Source organism: Camellia sinensis, chromosome 10 (genome assembly GCF_055761805.1).
Source record: "Camellia sinensis isolate YWXY chromosome 10, ASM5576180v1, whole genome shotgun sequence".
NCBI classification, from domain to species: domain Eukaryota; kingdom Viridiplantae; phylum Streptophyta; class Magnoliopsida; order Ericales; family Theaceae; genus Camellia; species Camellia sinensis.
In genome coordinates this window covers 165,443,735-165,462,929 of record NC_138970.1, presented here as the reverse complement: position 1 = coordinate 165,462,929, position 19,195 = coordinate 165,443,735, and the positions used below count along the sequence as shown (strand labels likewise).

Sequence of the window (19,195 nt, the reverse complement as noted above, 5' to 3'; positions counted from 1 at the left end):
TAATGTGAATTTATGAGAGAAGTGATAAATTCAACAATAACAACTCACGGGTAATGAAGGACAAGGAAACCGATAATTTTTCCGATGTGCAACCTAACACATCTCCCCTACCATCCCAAAATCGGCCACCCATCACCACCACTCCCCATTCGCCACACCCACCACACTCCAAGGCCACCCCCCTTTAACATAAAATGTGTATTGGCTATATGTATTGGCTAAACGTATTGATTTGCATTTAAACATAATGAATCATTACATACGTATAATGAAGCGTATGATACTAAAATATTACATAACATAACAACAAACAATAAGATGGTAAACAAGAAAGGAGAGGCAAGTAACTACAATACAGAGCTTGATATTATAATCATCCCTTTCAGCCACCTGCTGCAACAAATGTTGGTTCTGCGTCTGCATATCTTCATATGCTTGACCATTAGTCTGTAAATAAAATAAATGTGTAAGAAAGAAAAACAGAATGGTGAGAAGAAATAAAGGCAGGATCAAGGCACAAAAAACATCACCACAGTGAACAAGAAAAATTACATGGTTATCTGAGGACTTAAACATAATCATCAGACCTCAATTTCAAAAATATAAGCCTCCGATTCACCGTCTTTAATTTTAACAGCCTCCTTCAGCTCTAAAACATCCCTGTAGATGAAGTGACAGCAAACACCGTCACAAACTTAATAGAAAATTTATCTAGTGAGTTTCTATAGGAAAAGGGGAAAGGGATGGGAAAAAAACAAATTGATCCAGTGGTAACAGGGGAGCATTTTTAATTCACCATGTTAACAATATGGTAGCATTTTTATCACTATATAAAGTTACTCTGTTATCACTATGATGCTACTGGATGTTACTATATTAATTGCAAATTCCGAATACCATATGAAACATCCAGGGACTGCAAGGCAAAGCTGGTTATAAGCAATTACCTCTCTTTTTCAGAGTAAGAGAATTCTAATTTCTGACAATTAAAATAAGAATATCGATGTTATTGTTTACATGAAACTGCTTCCAGGAGAATTTGAAAATTCATATAGTAACATCCAGTAGCATCATAAAGATTATTAAAAAAGAAAAAGAAAACGATGAGCATTAATATGATACCACCACAAAAATGGTCAACCCAATGCATGAACTCCTACTATAGCAGGGCCTGGGAAGGATCAGATGTACCCAACTTTACCACCACATATGGATAGGTAATTTCCGTGTTTTGAACCTGAGACACCCAGGTCACAACGGAGCAGCCTTACCATTGTGCTAAAGCCAAAATTAGCATCCTTTATTTGCCTACCACATGTTTGAATAAATCCTCATGAAGGTGACGCAACATCAAGATGTCTTGTGATCAATTTTAGCATCTGAAACTTTAGTTATATTTGTCTATATGATCTATTGCTTCTTTATGCAACTGATAATAATTATTATCTAAATAACATGCAGGGTCTGTGAAAGATTCGGTCGTAGGCGAAGAACGTATTTTAATTTTGCTCCTCTTTGGATATGATTTTGCTCCTTTTTGTTCACTAAGTTGAATTTAATTAAGCAGACATCTCATTGATATGAGCTCTATCAAACTATTGAATCATGGAAAGTGAAAATAACCATGAAATTTCACCTTCACTATGCAGTACTTCATTTATTAGCAGCCATTTGTCAAAATCTGTCAACAAACTTGGTCAAATTCACATTTGCAAACCTCAGTGCAGCAAACCACATCATCTAAAACTCTTCCAAAACATCTACTTTAACAATTAGACTGAGAAAGCCAATATATTCTAAACCTTCTCACATTATTATCACATACTGGCTGTCCTGTGTTTTATAAAATGTGAGAAAATTAAAATCTGAACCTCACGAAAAATACTTGGCTTCAAGCTCAGTTCAGTGGATGTGAAGAAGAGATCATTTTACGACATTTTCTCGGCAACCAAACACAATAAAATCACAAGAAAGCTAAATAATGTAAAGAAAAAGAACAAAAGAGACGCACCTGAAGCGTGAATCCCTCACATTTTTTGCAAACTTCGAAGCATGTGATCCAAAGGAGAGCTTCGACCAGTGATCAGAGGATTCGCCAAAACAAAGAAAACAAATACCTACACAGAGAGAGAGAGAGAGAGAGAGAGTAAAGTTCGAAAATAAGATTCAAAAGGAAAAATTCAAAAAAGAAGGGGCTAGAAAATAAGATTCAAAAAGAAAAATCCATTACCCAAAAAGAAAAATTCAAAAATCCATGTCGGGTATAACAGTGATAAGGGGCTAGAAAATAAGATTCAAAACCCATCAATTAGTAAGTAGTTACTCTATCATATTGCCTAACCTGTGATGCTTCATGCGAATAGAAGAAGGCAGAGAGAGAGAGAGAGAGAGAGAGAGATCAATCATGTAGTTAACACTACACTAAGATCAATCATGAGTTCAACAACATGCACAAGATGACAACACTGTAATCCTGAAAATTAATAAAAAACTTCATCGAATCTTCAAGTAGATTATACATGACTTACAAAATAATAGATGGATATCCGGTGGGTTGGATACTGAAGGCGGGATGAGGTGGCATCTGTAGCCAAAATAGGAGAAAGAAAACAGCAAGTGAGAATTAGTGTTATGTTGTTATCTTTGAATGAATATACATATACTATGACAAATAATAAATACACAAATTCTCCATTGCCATTCTAATAATTCAAAAAATAAAATAAAATAAAATAACATAAGGGAAAATCAATTTATAAAAAATCCAACTTTTATTCAAAATAGGGAATTAATAATATCAAGACAAATTGAAAAAATCCAAGGCAGCATTTAGGGCAGACACCTAAAAAAATAATCTGACTTGCTTTTAGGCAAACACATATACATGCATATTTGTTGTTCTGTTTTTTCTTTATAAATCTAGATTTTAACCTTTGAGTTTTGCTTGGATACAATACTATAGCTCAAAGTCTCTTGTTCATTCTCAACCTCCTCTTTTTACCTCTGCTATACCTAGCAATTTCTTACACACAAACACAAACTTGACAAATAATTTGGTCCCTTGCTATTCGTTTCGAGATTGAGATGTCTCTACAGCAAGCCTATGAACTATTCCATTGAATTTTCTTGCTCATTTTTTACCTGTATATTATTTAGAGACAGACAAATGAGCATCTCTTTTTTCTTCTTCTTCAATTTTATTTACTTATTTATTTATTTATTTTTTGTGTGTGAATTCTCTACTCCTATTTATTACATTTTTGAACCTTCTTGGCTGAATGAGTGACTCTATAGAACAGAAAAATCTAGTAATAAGGAACAAAATTGTTTGCCATGCAAACTTGCTTTCCATTTCTAACCAGAGAAGAAACAAATCAAAGTAGATTGATCACAAAATAATCGCAGAACAAAAAATTAATCAAATTCAGATGTATGTATATAAATATCCACGTATATGTGAGAAGAATTGAAAATAGATAGAAACTTTTCATATGAGAAAAGAAAGAATTGCAAATAATTAAAAACCTAGATTTCCTAAGTCAAATAAAGAGAGAAGCAGAGGTGATAGATTATATTAAACCTAAGAAATTACGAGTGACTATGCAATTAACTGATTCGATTCAATTCATTCAGTGATATCATTAAACAGAACATAGAGTGACGATTACCAGACGAAGCAAAGGAGCTTCGGGATCCGCAATGCGAGTTAAGGCTATGTCGGAGTTGAATAGATCCGACTCGGCTTGAAATCGGAGAGCAATGTCGGAAATTAGAGAGTTTCAAATTGCCAGAATGAGCAGAAATTTCGGCGGATTTGAAGGCGACAGGCCAATCCGGCAGCGGAATAAGCAGCCATGAAAGCTCCGGCGATTGAAGCGAGAGAGAGAGAGAGAGAGAGAGATGAAGAAGAAGAAGATCGCTACAAAGACAAAGAAACGATATTTATGAAGAAGAGAAACAGAGCAATGTGTTGTGGTTGAGTAATTTGCTTTGGAAGCTCCATACGAAGAGCTTCGACTGTGGACAGTAAGATTCAAGCGAGAGAGAGTGGAGAGTCAAAAGAGAGAGTCGAGCGAGAGAGATTTTGAGAGAGAGAGAGAGAGTTCATACACCACCGTTGGAGACAAATTTGGGAAATAAGAGTGAAAAGGGGAGATAGGTCAAGCTTTAGTTAACAACACGATTGGGTCATTTTTTATTTATTTTTTTATGTAAAAAGTAATTTTTTGCAACCACTAAACCATCAGTCGCAAAAAAATAAACACAAAAAGTCATGTTTCTAGTAGTGTGTTGATGTTCTTTCAATTTCTTTGAATCAAAATAATTTCACTTGCAAGGGAAATTTTTCCGAATAAAGATTAATTAAAAAGTTAAAAAGAAAAAAGGGGTTTGTAAATACTCAATTATATGTAAGAAACAGTTGACTAATGTATTGTACACATGCCGTCAATTGTTTAATACATTAGTCAACTGTTTCTAGAAAAGTCTCAACGAGAACTGGCATGCTACAAAGAGTAAAGGGTTTCCATACCCAAAAATATTCATAAACTTCACATTGCAATATCCACACACACATATGTATATTCACCTACCTATATGTGTCAATCAATACTCGGTAAATCTATGTCTATGGATAGTGAAGAAAAATTAAAGTTGCAGGTAGCTCACCCAAGGGACATGGAATAACCGATGTCAATAAATGGCTTCGATTGCTTCAATATGTTGAACCTTCCAAAAATCTTCACCATCTGATCTCTCTATAGTTTGGTAGAATCCCCTAGGCATGCGCCATACCACTAGATAACATAGATTTCTAAGGTGCTCAATACCCATTGGCACAGCTTCTAGTTTCTCACATGCTACAATATTTAGTTGCAATAGCCCAGGCATTGCTCCTTGCTCTACTCGGACACACTTCAATTGGCTTAGTTGATGAAGGCTAAGCTTTTGAAGCCTTGGGTACCCTCCAATATTGCAACACAGTTCCTCCCCTGCAAATGCTTCTCGGAGTTCCAGCACTACCAAGTTGGGCAATCCCTGGAGTGATTTTAGCGGGTCATCATGTAGATTAGAGTACTGAAGCACTAGTTTGGCCAGGTATTGGAGGGAGGCGATCCATTTAGGCAAAGTCAGTAAGCTAGATTTGAGATATAGGCGTTGTAGAAACTGCGGACAAGATGATAGAGAATTAAGATGAAGAGGTTCACTGGTGCTTATGGAAACCATGTATAATGCAGTGAGGTGCTTCAACTTCTCTAAAGAAGAACATAGCTTCATTCCATTTTCTTGTGTCAGTTCCAAGATACCCAACCTCCTTAATTGGGTTAGCTTTCCTAACTCTCTCAACATATCACCATTACCGTTCACTTCAACATTTCCCAATTTCTGTAGATTTGTTAATTCTCCTATCTTTCCTGGAAGGTTCATCCCGTATGTGGCCAACATCGTTGATGATTCCAAATAATAGCCATAGCCACGCAATTGGCAAAGATTTTTCAACTTCGAGATCCCATTTGGCAGGGATGATATGCAAGTCCTGAGACAATGTTTGAGGTCCAATATTTCTAATTTCTTGAGCTTTCCTATGGACTCTGGAAGCTTATTTATCATTGTCCTCCTTAGACTTAAGTATCTCAAGTGAATCATTTCAGTCAGCTCTGGAGGGAATTCATAAAGCGGTGCACCTTCAAGCTCCAAAACTCCTAACAATTTGAAACCCTTAAAAAATGTCTTCCCCAAAGACATTGATGAACTTGTTGAAACAAACACCAAAAGAGATCTGAGGCTAGTGAATCTCATGCCTGATGGGAGCTCTTCCTCACAACTACCATGGATTGACATTCGACGAACCTTCTCCTCCATTGACATCCTTCTATCATTCAGTAGTATCATAGCAAATGATTCATCCCTAGATTTCAACTGGATAATTTCTCTCATAATATCGTGTACACGACAAGTCATAACCCGATTGAAGTAATCTGTTTCCACTACTTGAATCATATTCCTACTAACAAGTTCATTAAGGTAGTCCTCTGCAACCTCTTCAGCAGTGAGCCCTGGTTTCTCTTCCACAAATCTTTCAATCACCCATAACCGGATAAGTTTCATTCTTTTGATCAAATAATCCTCTGGGAAAACACTCAAGTACAAGAAGCAACATTTGAGGTGATATGGCAAGTCAATGTAACTAAGCAGAAGTATTCTTTCTAGAGTTTCAAAATTGGAATTACTTTTCGCCTCTGCAGAAAGGCTATCATGGACTTTCTTCCATTCCAACAAATGTTTATTCTTCTTAGACAAAAGGGAACCTATTGTTACAATTGCCAGAGGCAGTCCCCCACACTTGTTCAAGATTTTATAAGACATCTCACCCAGTTCTTTCGAACAAATGCCATTGTTTTCCCCTCGGAAAGCTTTCATACAAAAGAGTGTCCAAGCCTCCTCCTCCGGAAGAGGCTGGAGATGGTAAACATGACTAGTTGTTTCTATAGATGCAGCTACATCACCGATTCGTGTTGTGAAAATGATCCTACTCCCACAACAAGAATCGGGTAATGCAAGTTTAACTACTTCCCAAGCATTTGTGCTCCATACATCATCAAAGACAACAACATACCTCTTTTGTTGTAGATAGACCCTGAGTTTGTTGATCAATTGTCTTTCATCCATCGTATCTATTCCTTGAGGAATTGGCTCTTTTATCTCCTCCAAGAAATCCTTCAGCGCAGCCCGCAGAAGCTCTGCCGCCGTGAATGACTGCGACACGGTTATCCAGGCATGGTGGTCGAAGTACTTCTTAACAGCTTGACTATCATAAACTTTCTTCACCAGAGTTGTTTTGCCTACGCCACCCATCCCCACCACAGAGACGGCGGTCAGATTCTGCTCTCCGCCTACCAGCCAAGAAATTAACAAGCTCTTGGGATTCTCAATTCCCACAACATCGGCATCATCTAGGAAAAGAGAAGCCAGTCGAGGATCATTCCATGTCTGCAACGTAGTGGTAGCAGGTGAAGTTGTTGCTTCCTCTATCCTTTTAAATGAAAATGCATTTCGTCTTTCTGAAATGGCCTTAACCTTCCTCTTCACTTCCTCTATCTGAACCGCCAAGCGGTGTCGCGCTCTCAATTGGCGCAGGTGGTGGTAGCCTTTGTGGAGGATGTGAAAGAAACCGCTCCCCTGTGGCGGTGACAAGCGGAGGAGGAACTCCTCAAGAATATCCTCGGTATTATAGGCCACATCTCTGACTTGCTTCACCCAAGTTTTGACTCCTTTATCGGATTCACTTCTTGCTTCGGCGTCTTGTAGGAAAGATCTCATGCTCTCTAGATCATCCTGTAATTCAGCAACTCCCCTTCCAACTCCACCAAGCAATTGAGCTTCTTCTGCTAGGAGAGTACCCAATTTCTCTACCACCAGCCTCACTGCGATCATGGCCATGTTTGTTTGCTTTTGCAAATTGGTCACCGCTAGGGTTGTACTATTCCCACAGTATGATATTCTTTCTGGTTATTGGGGATCTTTAAAATTTTCTTGCCACCCACTAGATTGATGATGATGATGATGATGATGATGGATTAATAGTTAAAAAGTGTCTGGCCAATTGGTCACACCTACTAGTAAATGAGCATGAATGGTTAAAGTTGAAGATTTCAATTCACAGTCAAATTGTTTTATTATCAGACTAATTTTGATTTATTTTTTATTATCTAAACTGTTTATTTTATACAATTAACAAAGAAAATTATTTATACAAAAAAATTAAGTTGATTTAACTTTGATTCTCATATCATTAAACTATTCTTATCTATACGGGTTATATGTTTTTAAGAATAAACCGTCGATATATCATAATATATATATGTACTTTGATTATGTAATTATTTATATCTGATCAAATCTAATTTTTTGCATACATGTTTTTCTCCAATGATCATATGGGATCTAGCGCACGGGTATAAATAAATAATCAAAAAATTAATTTTTAAAATTAAATAATAATCTAAAAAATTTATCTACATTATTTAACAAAAATGATTTAGAATTAATTAAATTTTATTCATTTTTATTACAGTTACATATAAGAGCATTTTTTTTATTATTCTTATGTCATTAATTGTGTGCTCTAAGCTCTTAATAACAAATATGTCATAATTTAAGTGTTAAAAATTTAAAAATAAATCACAAAAATTATATTTATGATAAAATATAAATGCATTTCGTCTTATGAGTTTCGTAAATTTAATTTATCATATGATAGTAGTAAATTACATTTGTCAATATAGTAATTTTTACATGTTTTGTAAAGTCTAAAAATTATAATTTGTCTTATGTTATAAGATTTACATAAAAATAAATTAGGATTCACTTGTGAAATTAAATTTAGATTTAACATTAGATTTATGCTAAGTGAACGATTCAAATTATACAAAAGGCCTTGGGATGAGGCCCTAGTGAATGGCACATCAGACCCCAAATCCTAACTGATTATGGTCACATATGAAAACATAGGCACAAAATCTGTGTTTCAAAATTCATGTTCCCTACACTCTGCAATATGTTGAGAATCTTGAAAGACAAGAATTCCAAAACACAATTATGCATACGAAAAGATATTGGAGACACGAATATAAAATTTTAAAGACAGAGGATCACTAATGTAAAAAATGGGACTACACTGAAATTTTTTGAAATGTAGATTAATGTTTCCTTTTTCTCCTGTTTAAATTATGCAGCATTCTGGGTGCAGCTATAGTTGGAATGGGGTTTTATACAGTGATGTGGGGACAAATTAAAGCAGATGAAACACATATTGATCATCACCATCATGATGGCACCATGGATTCATCAGAGGACAAGGTTCCCCTTTTGGAAGGAGACTCACAAGTTTAGACCCTTACTATTAGGACAATAAAAAGCAAACGCAAAAGCAAAAGAGCTCAAGAGAGAGTTCAAAAAAAAAAAAAAATGCTTCATGGTAGAAGAATACACAGGTGTTCTGATATCTCTGATGTTAATAGGTGTTAATAATAACAGAATGTTTGGCCATTCACAAGAGTTTGTTTTGTACATATTAAAATACAAAGAGTGTATTTTATATCTCTTCGTTAGTTCTGTTACATATGTATGCAACCCTCTGAGGATTGTTCTAAGTGATTGGTGGATGTACTTCTTACATAATTACTCTTAATTCTTGAGACTGTGCTGTAAGAAATTAATTTTTTAGGTCGTAAGCTAGTTATGACATCGTGATTGTTGAAAAAAAAAAAATATATATATATATATATATATATATGTGACTATTTGGTTACATGGTTGAACTGTTCATGGTATTGAATGCATTTCTGTTGTATAACAAACTCTCCATGTAAGCCACAGGTCAGACTTACAACATTGAACATGTTATGTTAATATCACCCACATTAAATTGGTCCCCATTTTTGTTTCTGATTTTTTTTTTTTTTTTGTTTCTTTTCTTTTCTTCAATTCCCTCCTTAATCTTAGTTATATTCTTTTCTCAACCGGATTGAAATCCTAAACCTTCCCCCTTTCAACAACCACCACCTCCAGCAGCCCCTCCCTACTCTTAGGCGCTTCTTCCCAGCTCCTACATCACTTCCAATCCCTCTCACCCCTTCCCTGTCCTTCCTCAGCCCTTGCTCTCCTCCCCACCACCCCTGCTCCTCATTTCCTCCATTACCACAACCCAACCAGCTCTGACTGTCCCCATCCTCTCCATACCAATGCAAATTGCAACACATAGCCTTCCCCACCACTGGGACCTTCTTCTTCTTCTTCTTCTTCTTCTTCTTCTTCTTCTTCTTCTCTCTCTCTCTCTCTCTCTCTCTCTCTCTCTCTCGTAGGTAGTGGTTGAGAAGGTGGGAAGGAAATGGGGGTGACAGGAGAAGGGAAGGGTAGGGAGGGGCAAGGGGTGGCAACTGGAAATGGTGGTGATTGATAGTGGGTAGCAATTTTGGTAAGAGTGTAGATGGTTAGGGATAAGAATAAAAATGAAATTTTATGAGAGGATATAATTGTAATAGAAAAAAAATTATGGAAAAATGAAGGGTTCAATGAATAAATGTGGGTGCTATTAGCACTACCCATTTTATATTGTAGTAATAAGAAATTATATAGTCGATGAATGAGAAATAAAAGATATTCAGCTAATGTAATTTGTAACATTCAAAAGATTCAATATATGTAATTTACAAAAAGTTATAGAGTAAGAAAGAAATATTAAAAAATTAAAGTATAACATGGATTCAAATTTAATATAATGTGATTCACACTTACCATAAATATAGTATTCACAAAATTCATTTTCTACAATTATTTTTCAAACTAGTCTTCTGACTCCACAACATTATTGATAATAGTTTAGACAGGAAACATGTTAGTTGTAATGACATCTTTTTTGGTTTCAAAACCCTCATGGCTTCATTCTAACTGGGTATCCACAGCAAACACATAAATCTTAATATATTAATATATAATAAGTAGAGATCTAGAAAGGAATATATTTGCCATAATATCACCCCATGCATTGTTCCTTCTCATACACTTCTATGCACCTACTACAATTGCTCCATTAATCTGATGGGCATGGTTGGTGTAATTTATTATAAGTTAAAAATTAATAATTAAAACACATAAGTTAAAAGCATTCTTCTACAACTTCAGATAATAAGCTTTTTTCAATTAATTTAACTACCTAATAAACAGAAGTTGTAACAAATAATTTGACACAAATTCTCGAAATATCTTAAAAAATTAAAAATTATAACATTTCAAATAAATTATACCAAACAACCCTATGTTGAGCTTCTTGATCCTTGGATACCTCTGGCCTGAAGCACCATTCAGTTGAACATTTCTTGAAGAGGTTGTATGTCTTATTATTATTATTATTATTATTATTATTATAAGACTTCATTAAAATATTTTGAATGATGGATAATAAACAAATTTGTAAGTTTCTGTCCACATAATAATTGCATACTTATAGTTTCCTATTATTGATTGCGAAAGACATTAGACTAAACTTTATTTTAATCTCATATTGATATTAAACATGTACAGTAATTACACAAATTAGTGCAAATCAGACAAGATTATTTTTATGAATAATATTCCTCCTAATGTATTTTGGTTTGGGTAGTATTGCTATATATATATATATATATATATATTAAGAGTAAAAAGACAGTCATATCTTTATTTTGAATAAATCATATCAATTTCTTCTAAGATTTAAAAATATACATATCAAGCTCTATAGTTTAGTATTATTACACCAGTCTCCCTTTTAATAAGATTAAAGGGACCGAAATTATTAATGTAAATATTGAGAAAATACAAGATAAATAATGGATTACTTGTCCAACCTTATTACTAACGAATTATTAATGAAAATAGAGTTAATTGTTATATGAAACAGTGAAATTTGTTATATTTTTTTTCAAATCTCAAAGGAAATCAGTGTAATTTACTCTTTAACATTTACTTAAAAATAAATACAGACATGATTGTCATTTGACATTGTGTATATAGGGTGTGTTATAATTTTTCATTAATTAAGAAATATTATATAAAAATATCACATGATATTTTAAAACTATCTAATAAAGATCACTTACCACATGTATTTTACAGTTCCTCATTTTCAAAAAAAAATACAACATAAACAATTCAACATTATATCATATAAGAATACTTAATAATTTTCGTACAATATAAATAAACAATTATTTATGGGCAGCTCTATTTTGAATAAAATAAAACAAAAGAGTCAGAGGACAACATCCGAACCATGAAACCATTGTCTGATTGGTTTGTAACAGAGTCGATCGTACGATGTTAGTTATATATTATAGTGCTTGGCGAAGCATAGAATAAAAACTCACACGGAGGACCACATTAGGTTAACGTTACATTCAACTTACCATTACAATATGGTTTAATAATAATTTTATTTTTTATTTTTTTGAAATAATTATAAACAATTCTAAATTTTGAATTTCATAATAAAATAAATACTAAATTTTTAATTTTGTCAATTTAAACCTAATATTTTAATTTATTTTTCACCTAAACTATTTGTCTATTTCTTTAAGTAAAATTTATTAAAATTAGTATTTTAATTAGTGTAGGTGTACGAAAAATGTCTAAAATTTCTATTTTCTTTGAATTTAATAACCAAAATATTATTATGTTTCATCACTATTATTTAACAAAAATAGACTAATAATCTAGATTAAAAATAAATTAAAAAATTAGAATTGAAATTGATAAAATTAAAAATTTATAACTTATTTTGTTACAATATTCAAATTTTGAACTTTTTTTTAACTTTTTTATTTATGCAGCCAAGTCCTTGGATTTCCAATATATGACTAGGATAAGAAAGGGAAAACCACCAAAACTGGTTTTGAAAATATTTTTGATCATGACATGAAAACCAAGAATAGCAACGTGAGAATGAGACAAAAAGAATTTCTCCACTTGTTGACTTCAGGCTTGTTTGGCGCAGGTTAAAAGCTATTTATTTCAGCTTTTAACTTAATTTAAGCTATAATATTGTGTTTAGTGCAGCTTACTTTATCAGATTAAAGCTTAATTTAAGCAATTTTCAACTTATTTTGAAAAGCAGCTTGGGGGATGCTTATAAAAAATGGCTTATGCGCAGCTGGGTAAGGGGGACTGAAATGACTTAAATGCCCTTCACCAATTTGAAGTATTACCAAATTGTCATTATATAAACCACAAACATATCACCGTTCACTCCGAGAAAGAGAGAGAGATAGGCGATTTTCGACGGTCAGAGGCAATTTCCGGTGAAGCTCTCTTTCTGTGTTCGCCATTGTGTCTTTCCTCTCTCTCACTCTTTCTCATTTTTTTGTCTCTTTTCGTCTCCCACGGCATACTTACACCGTCGCCTCATCTGCCTCCTACGCCGTCATCGTCAACACCTTTGCAACAGTTGTCAATCTTCTCCTCCGTGGCTTCGACGACACCACCATAGCGCCTCCCTCCGCTTCACGTCTTCTCCTCATCGCATCACCACTATCGCACTCAACCACCACTGCGATATCTCTCTTTCTCTCTCACTCTTTCTACAATCGTCGCAATCGCCATTATCGTCATCGCGATCCGCCATCATTGCAACCCTCAAGACTAGATCGCGACACAAGCTCCTCAGATCTAGGGTTTTTGGTGGTGATGGAGGAGATGGATGAGATGAGAGAGGGCTTCTTGCAGACCACCGGCGGCGGCAACAACAATGGCGACGGCTCCTCAGATCTAGGGTTTTGCAAAATTGTAATAAAAAAAAGAGAAAAAAAATTATTTCAATTAACTTCCATTTAATTTTTTTTTAAAAATATTTCAATTAATATTGAAATAAATTGTGCAATTTATATCCATTAAATAAATTACACAATTTATTTCACAATTATTGATATAAATTGCACAATTGCACAATTTAAATAAAGAAATAAATTGCAAAATTTAAATAAAGAAATAAATTGCACAATTTTATTTCAATTAAAAAAAATACAATTTACTTCCACTAATGAAAAGAAATACAATTGTTATATTATTAATTGTAATGAAAAAAAATAAAATTGAAGAAAAAAAATGAAGTACAAAATGAAATAACTTATATTAAACGAAATTTAAAAAATGAATATTATAACTTCTATAAAATAACTAATTGAAATTAATATAAAGAAAAATAATATGTAATGACATCACAACATTAATATAAATACATAGATATTAATTGATGTTAATTATAATGAACTAATAAATTAAACAAAATTTACAAAAAGAAAGAAGAGAAGAAGAAGAAGAGAAAAGAAAATAAGGAGAAAAAGAAAAAAAAAAAGTATCGACGCTAATTAAGTCATTAATTAACACTAATTAATTTATAATGAAATAATTTGACACTAATTGATACTATTAATGAAAATAATAATTTTTGTAATACTAATTATATTAATTTTTATTAATGAAATAACTTCTTTTAAATTAAAACTAAAAAAATGACAAAATAATCATTTTTATATCATATAAGGACAAAAATGACAATTACACAACAAAAAATTATTTTACAGCTTATCAACCAAACACTGCTGCTTAACTCTATAATCTCACAGCTGCATCAAACAGGTTAATAGCTTATATTCATAACTATAAGCTATAATCTATAATCATTTTTCTACAGTTCTACCAAACGGGACCTTCATATTTTTTTTAATTATTAATTTTCTTTATGAGAAATGCTAATTAATGAGTGTTAGGAGTCATTTAGCTTAGATGTATTTATAAAAAAATGAACTAAAATATATAAGAATATGTAAGAATTGTATTGAGTTTGAATCACAATTAAAATGATAATTCATATGCTAGTCATTAATATGATATTTTATTTTATTTTTGTCTTTTCCTCTCTTCCCTCACTATTTTTGCAAATCAAACAATTAAAAAAAAATTAAATCCAAAGTTTTTTAGTTAAAAAAAATATATATTTTTCAAATATAGGTAAATAATTTTTTGGTTAGTACTTTAGGCTTGAATTTTATAACAAATTAATTGAAATCGTATTTAAAAATAAAATAAAATAAAATAAAAAGGCATCATTAAAGTCAAAAAATAATTTTGGTCACACACAAATATATTATAAACAAAACACATATTGTGATTGGTTTATAAAATTTATTGGTTTACAAATATATTATGAACAGAACACATATTGGTTTACAAATATATCAGAAACATGAATTTACAAAGTCTAACATGAGTTTCAGTGCCGATTCGTATCTCGAAATTCGGAGGCTCAAATTTGGCTCGACACGTGTTTTTTTTTTTTTTTTTAATTTTTTCCGTGTTTTTTCTAAAGAAGAATAAGATGATGAAGTTGTTGATGTTGATGAGTACCTGATCTGGATTGAAGGACCTGATTGCTGCTTCTCTCTTCCTCTTCTCTTCTCTTCTCTCTCTCTTCTTCCCTTCCTTTCCCTCTGTGTTCGAAAGAGAAGAAAAAAAAAAAAAAAAACCAAAACGACATCATTTTGGATATTCGAGCCACCTATTTTGAATTACGAGTATTTTTTGCATGAGTCTAACATGAAAAATAAATAAATAAATAAAATAAAATAAAATAGTATAATAATTCAAAACTGACCAGTACTCTTCTTTATTTTTTCTTGATCAATGAGAAGACAAAAGCATAACATCCTACAAAGCTGATCGAGTGCAGATTTGTGTGCAAGTCCACTCTCTTCTGTGTTAAGAGAGAGAGGGAGGGAGAGAGAGATAGAGAGAGTGAGAGGAGAGAGATGGGGATGAAGGAAGCTCTGCCATTTCTGGGTATGGTGAGTATACAGTTTATACAGGTGGGTATGATAGTAGCAGTCAAAGAAGCCACTTCACACGGCCTCACCAAGTTCACCTTTGTCTTCTACTCCAATTCTCTTGCTGCCCTCATTCTTCTCCCCACTTCCTTTCTTCTTCACAGGTACTCTCTCTCTCTCTCTCTCTCTCTCTCTCTCTCTCCTCTGTTCTTTAACCATGTTTCCATTTCCATGCAGATCAACTCGTCCTCCAATCACTTTCTCTCTCCTCTGCAAATTTTTCGTGATAAGCTTACTTGGGTATGTCTCTAACTGCTTGACTTGTATATATCCTAGTAAGAACATCCATATATATAGCAAATCTTTGATTGGATCTGTGAATTTTTCGATAGATTCATGAAATTGAATGAAGAGATCCAAGAGAACGAATGTATCTGCCAAATATAAATTTTGGGGTTTTTACCTTCTTCAAAATGCAGATATAGTGTATGAACTATTTTTTCAAGATTTTAAATGATTTGGAAATCGAATTTTTAAAAATATATATTCAATTTAACGAGTATTTATCTCCATTTCTTGGAGATAGATCATTCATGGAGAATTCCATTGATAGAAACAAGGGAGATGAAAGTTTTGATATTTTTCCAGGGGTTAATTACACTTTTTACCCCTACAGTTTGATTTAAATTTCATTTTCCGTTCTTACAATTTTAAATTGAACAATTTGGTCCTTACACTTTAAGTGCAATTTCAATTTGATCATTCCGTCCGGATTTCTTTTAATTTATTCTACGTGCCACCTTAGAAAATTGACATGTATCCCGAAATTGTTAATTTTAACCTCAAATTTGGACTGAATAACTAAGTTGAAATTGGACTTAAAATGTAGATACGAAATTGTTCATTTTGAAACTAGGGATTAACATAAAATTTAGATCAAACTACTGGACGAGTAAAAAGTGTGATTAACCCTTTTTCCAGAGATTTGATATTTTTTCAAAGGGTAAATTATACTCACCTCTCATAAGATTTGGAAAAAATACAAACAACCTCACAATTTTGATATAATTACACTGATCTCCCCTTTAGTGAGGTTAAATAGACCAAAACTAATATAGATCGTATGAAAACACTAGGATAAACAAGGAATAACAACAAATTATTGATGAAAAGGAAATTTTATGTGAAACCTTAAGAGAACTTCATGTAGTTATGTCAAAACTGTGAGACTTGTATTTTTTTTCAAATCTTAGGAGAGGTTAGTGTAATTCATGTTGTACTTTTTTTAAACCTCAGGGATGGTCAGTGTAATTTACCCTAAAACCAAAGTTTACTTATCATTTTGTTTGACTTTTGGTATTCGATACAATATGTCCAACATAGATTGACCTTAGACTATGTTCATTTTGTTCAGTTGCACATCACAGGTAGTTGGAAATGTAGCAGTACAGATAACTCCAGCATCATTTTCCACAGCAATTATGAACCTGGTCCCAGGTTTTACATTCACACTTGCTGTCATTTTCAGGTTCCATTCTGCTCTCCCTCTATAACTCTAATTTCTTGACAAATTCTTTAAATTTTGCATAATGTGAAATTTTTGTCATTAGCTTGAATCACATTTTTCACTGATTTTTTAGGTGGTTTCATAATTTATCAAATATGTACATTAATGTGTGTGTGTGGTTTCATAATTTATCAAATATGTACATTAATGTGTGTGCGCGTGCGCGTGCACGTATTTGTTATATTTTGCAGCTCTGAAGATGAAGTTAGAGTAGAAAATTTATGTGACAATCCTAGTCATTTATCCGGATCCCCTTTTCAAAGATTTTTCAGGAAATGCTAATTTTCCGTTTGGATATGGAAAATCAACAGTACAAAACCAATTTTTTTAGAGAAATTAGGAAAACAAATCTTGTTCCGTCCATGTACGAAGCTAGGAATCACACTCAATAATCTATCCATATGTTTTTATAAGGTCAAATTGCTGTTAATCTTGGTAGTAGTTTCATTACCTTAAAGTTAACTAATCATCACGAGTTTCTACCAAATTCATGTTTGAAACTTTATTCGTGAACACACCACAAATACACAATGTCACTTAATCATTAACGAATCGTACTACTGTTTTACACGTAACTATTTGTTCTGCCATATGGTTTTAAATTTGTTCAACGGATTTGTTTAGGTTGGAACAAGCTGATTTTAAAAGTTCAAGTACCCTAGCTAAATCCATCGGAACTATAGTCTCGATTGTAGGGGCTCTCATTGTGACACTCTACAAGGGTCCCTCACTTCTAATGACTGCGACGCAGTACAACTTGGTCCTTGGAGCTTTTCTCCTTACAATCGAATGTTTGTCTTCTTCGGCATACATTATTACTCAGGTAGACTCCATGAAAACGCTCTCAAACATACTAGAAATTAATTACCAACATACTATCACTACCATTTTTTATTTTTATTTTATCCCGCTGTTGTTTCAGGCATTTCTCCTCACGAAATTTGGCACGGAGCTTATTATAGTATTTTTCTACTGCTTTTTCGTCGCAATTATGACTGGAATTTTATCTTTGGTTATGGAAAGAGACCCAGCCGCTTGGAGCTTACTACCTTCTGTGAAGTTGCTTTCCATTCTTTTCTCAGTAAGTCTATGGTTTCGTCTTTCTGATTGTTGAACTCAGGATGATTTAATCAAACACATACACTCATTAGGAGAGAAAATCAATTTGAGTGATGTACCACTTGATCAGTATGATTTACGTTGCAGAATAAATATGCAGCATAGTGACTTATTATGTGCCAAAATGTAGGGAATTGTTGGTTCTGCAATACAAGTAAGCATTCTGGTGTGGTGTCTGCGCCAGAGGGGGCCTCTTTTTATTGCAGTGTTTCACCCCTTGGGGATTGTCATTTCGACCGTGGTTGGTATCATCGTCTTTGGTGATATTTTGTATTTGGGAAGGTAGTGAAATTCTCTCTCTACTTCTTTTAAATGTTGTTGTATTTTTGTTAATTACAGATCAGATTTGTACCAGATCTAGCGTAATCCTAATTCGATCTGATTATAAAATAACCCGAATCTGAGCCGGATCCAATTATGTCAAATTTGATAAGAGATGAATCCTAATACTGCATATTAGTAATCATAATTTTTAAAACATTGTTTTTGTGCAGTGTGGTGGGATCAGTTATTATTGTTATAGGATTTTACTCTGTTATGTGGGGAAAATCCAAAGAACAAAAAGTGATCAAGGATGATGAGGAAACCAGGTCAGAATCACCCAGAGAAAAAGTGCCACTCTTGCAGAACATCAAAGAGACCCAAGTTTAGAACGGTAAATGAAAAAAAAATTAAGTTCCATTTTCTTTTCCTCTGTATTTTGAAAGCTGCCTTGTATTGATGTCAAATTTGAAGTTTTTTTTTTTGCTTAAATTGGTCCATCAAACATTGTTCAGCAGCCTATATATGTCAAGGCTAGCTCTGTTGTGTATTGAATGGCATTCCGACAAATAAACACTACAGAAGGTTGTAGCTTTTCAATGATATTTTCCAGAAACCAAAAGTGTTCTCATAGTATTAGATTTGTTGATGTTCTTTCAATTTCTTTGAATCAAAATAATTTCACTCGCAAGGGAAATTTTTCCTAATAAAAATTAATTAAAAAGTTAATAAACAAACATGGGTTTGCAAATACTAAACAATTATCTATGAGTAAGAAACAATTGACTAATGTATTGTACTAGCATGCTTTCAATTGTTTCCAGAAAAGTCTCAACGAGAACTGCTGTACTGCAAAGAGAGAAGGGGTTCCATACCCAAAAAATTCACAAAA

General features: G+C 33.1%; 2 protein-coding genes across 7 annotated transcripts; one reads left to right on the top strand and one right to left on the bottom strand.

Moving 5' to 3' along the window:
- Positions 1 to 214: 214 nt before the first annotated feature.
- LOC114260928 (disease resistance protein RPM1-like) lies at positions 215 to 7,645 on the bottom strand. 6 transcript variants are annotated; one of them, XM_082892765.1, is made up of 6 exons: positions 4,669 to 7,639; positions 2,529 to 2,584; positions 2,231 to 2,280; positions 2,012 to 2,117; positions 553 to 660; positions 215 to 447 (listed from the first exon to the last, which is right to left on the bottom strand). In XM_082892765.1, the coding sequence occupies exon 1, from the start codon at positions 7,438 to 7,440 to the stop codon at positions 4,693 to 4,695; it is 2,748 nt and encodes a 915-aa protein (XP_082748891.1). In that variant the 5' UTR covers positions 7,441 to 7,639; the 3' UTR covers positions 215 to 447; positions 553 to 660; positions 2,012 to 2,117; positions 2,231 to 2,280; positions 2,529 to 2,584; positions 4,669 to 4,692. The 6 variants fall into 6 exon arrangements, with proteins under 6 accessions (XP_082748891.1, XP_082748892.1, XP_082748890.1 ...); XM_082892766.1 differs by having other exon boundaries at positions 588 to 660; XM_082892764.1 differs by lacking the exon at positions 2,231 to 2,280 and adding an exon at positions 1,637 to 1,681.
- Positions 7,646 to 15,191: 7,546 nt separating this feature from the next.
- On the top strand, positions 15,192 to 18,925 carry LOC145788731 (WAT1-related protein At3g28050-like). The gene is made up of 7 exons (XM_082892760.1): positions 15,192 to 15,520; positions 15,594 to 15,656; positions 16,771 to 16,884; positions 17,548 to 17,746; positions 17,846 to 18,004; positions 18,173 to 18,324; positions 18,537 to 18,925. The coding sequence occupies exons 1-7, from the start codon at positions 15,342 to 15,344 to the stop codon at positions 18,691 to 18,693; spliced, it is 1,023 nt and encodes a 340-aa protein (XP_082748886.1). The 5' UTR covers positions 15,192 to 15,341; the 3' UTR covers positions 18,694 to 18,925.
- Positions 18,926 to 19,195: the final 270 nt, after the last annotated feature.

Bases quoted from the DNA above. Each gene is read 5' to 3' on its own strand.
- LOC114260928 (XM_082892761.1), bottom strand. From the start codon at position 7,440: ATGGCCATGATCGCAGTGAGGCTGGTGGTAGAGAAATTGGGTACTCTC.
- LOC145788731 (XM_082892760.1), top strand. From the start codon at position 15,342: ATGGGGATGAAGGAAGCTCTGCCATTTCTGGGTATGGTGAGTATACAG. The intron at 15,657-16,770 runs GTATGTCTCTAA...CATTTTGTTCAG, and splicing joins TTCGTGATAAGCTTACTTGG to TTGCACATCACAGGTAGTTG. The intron at 17,747-17,845 runs GTAGACTCCATG...CTGTTGTTTCAG, and splicing joins CGGCATACATTATTACTCAG to GCATTTCTCCTCACGAAATT.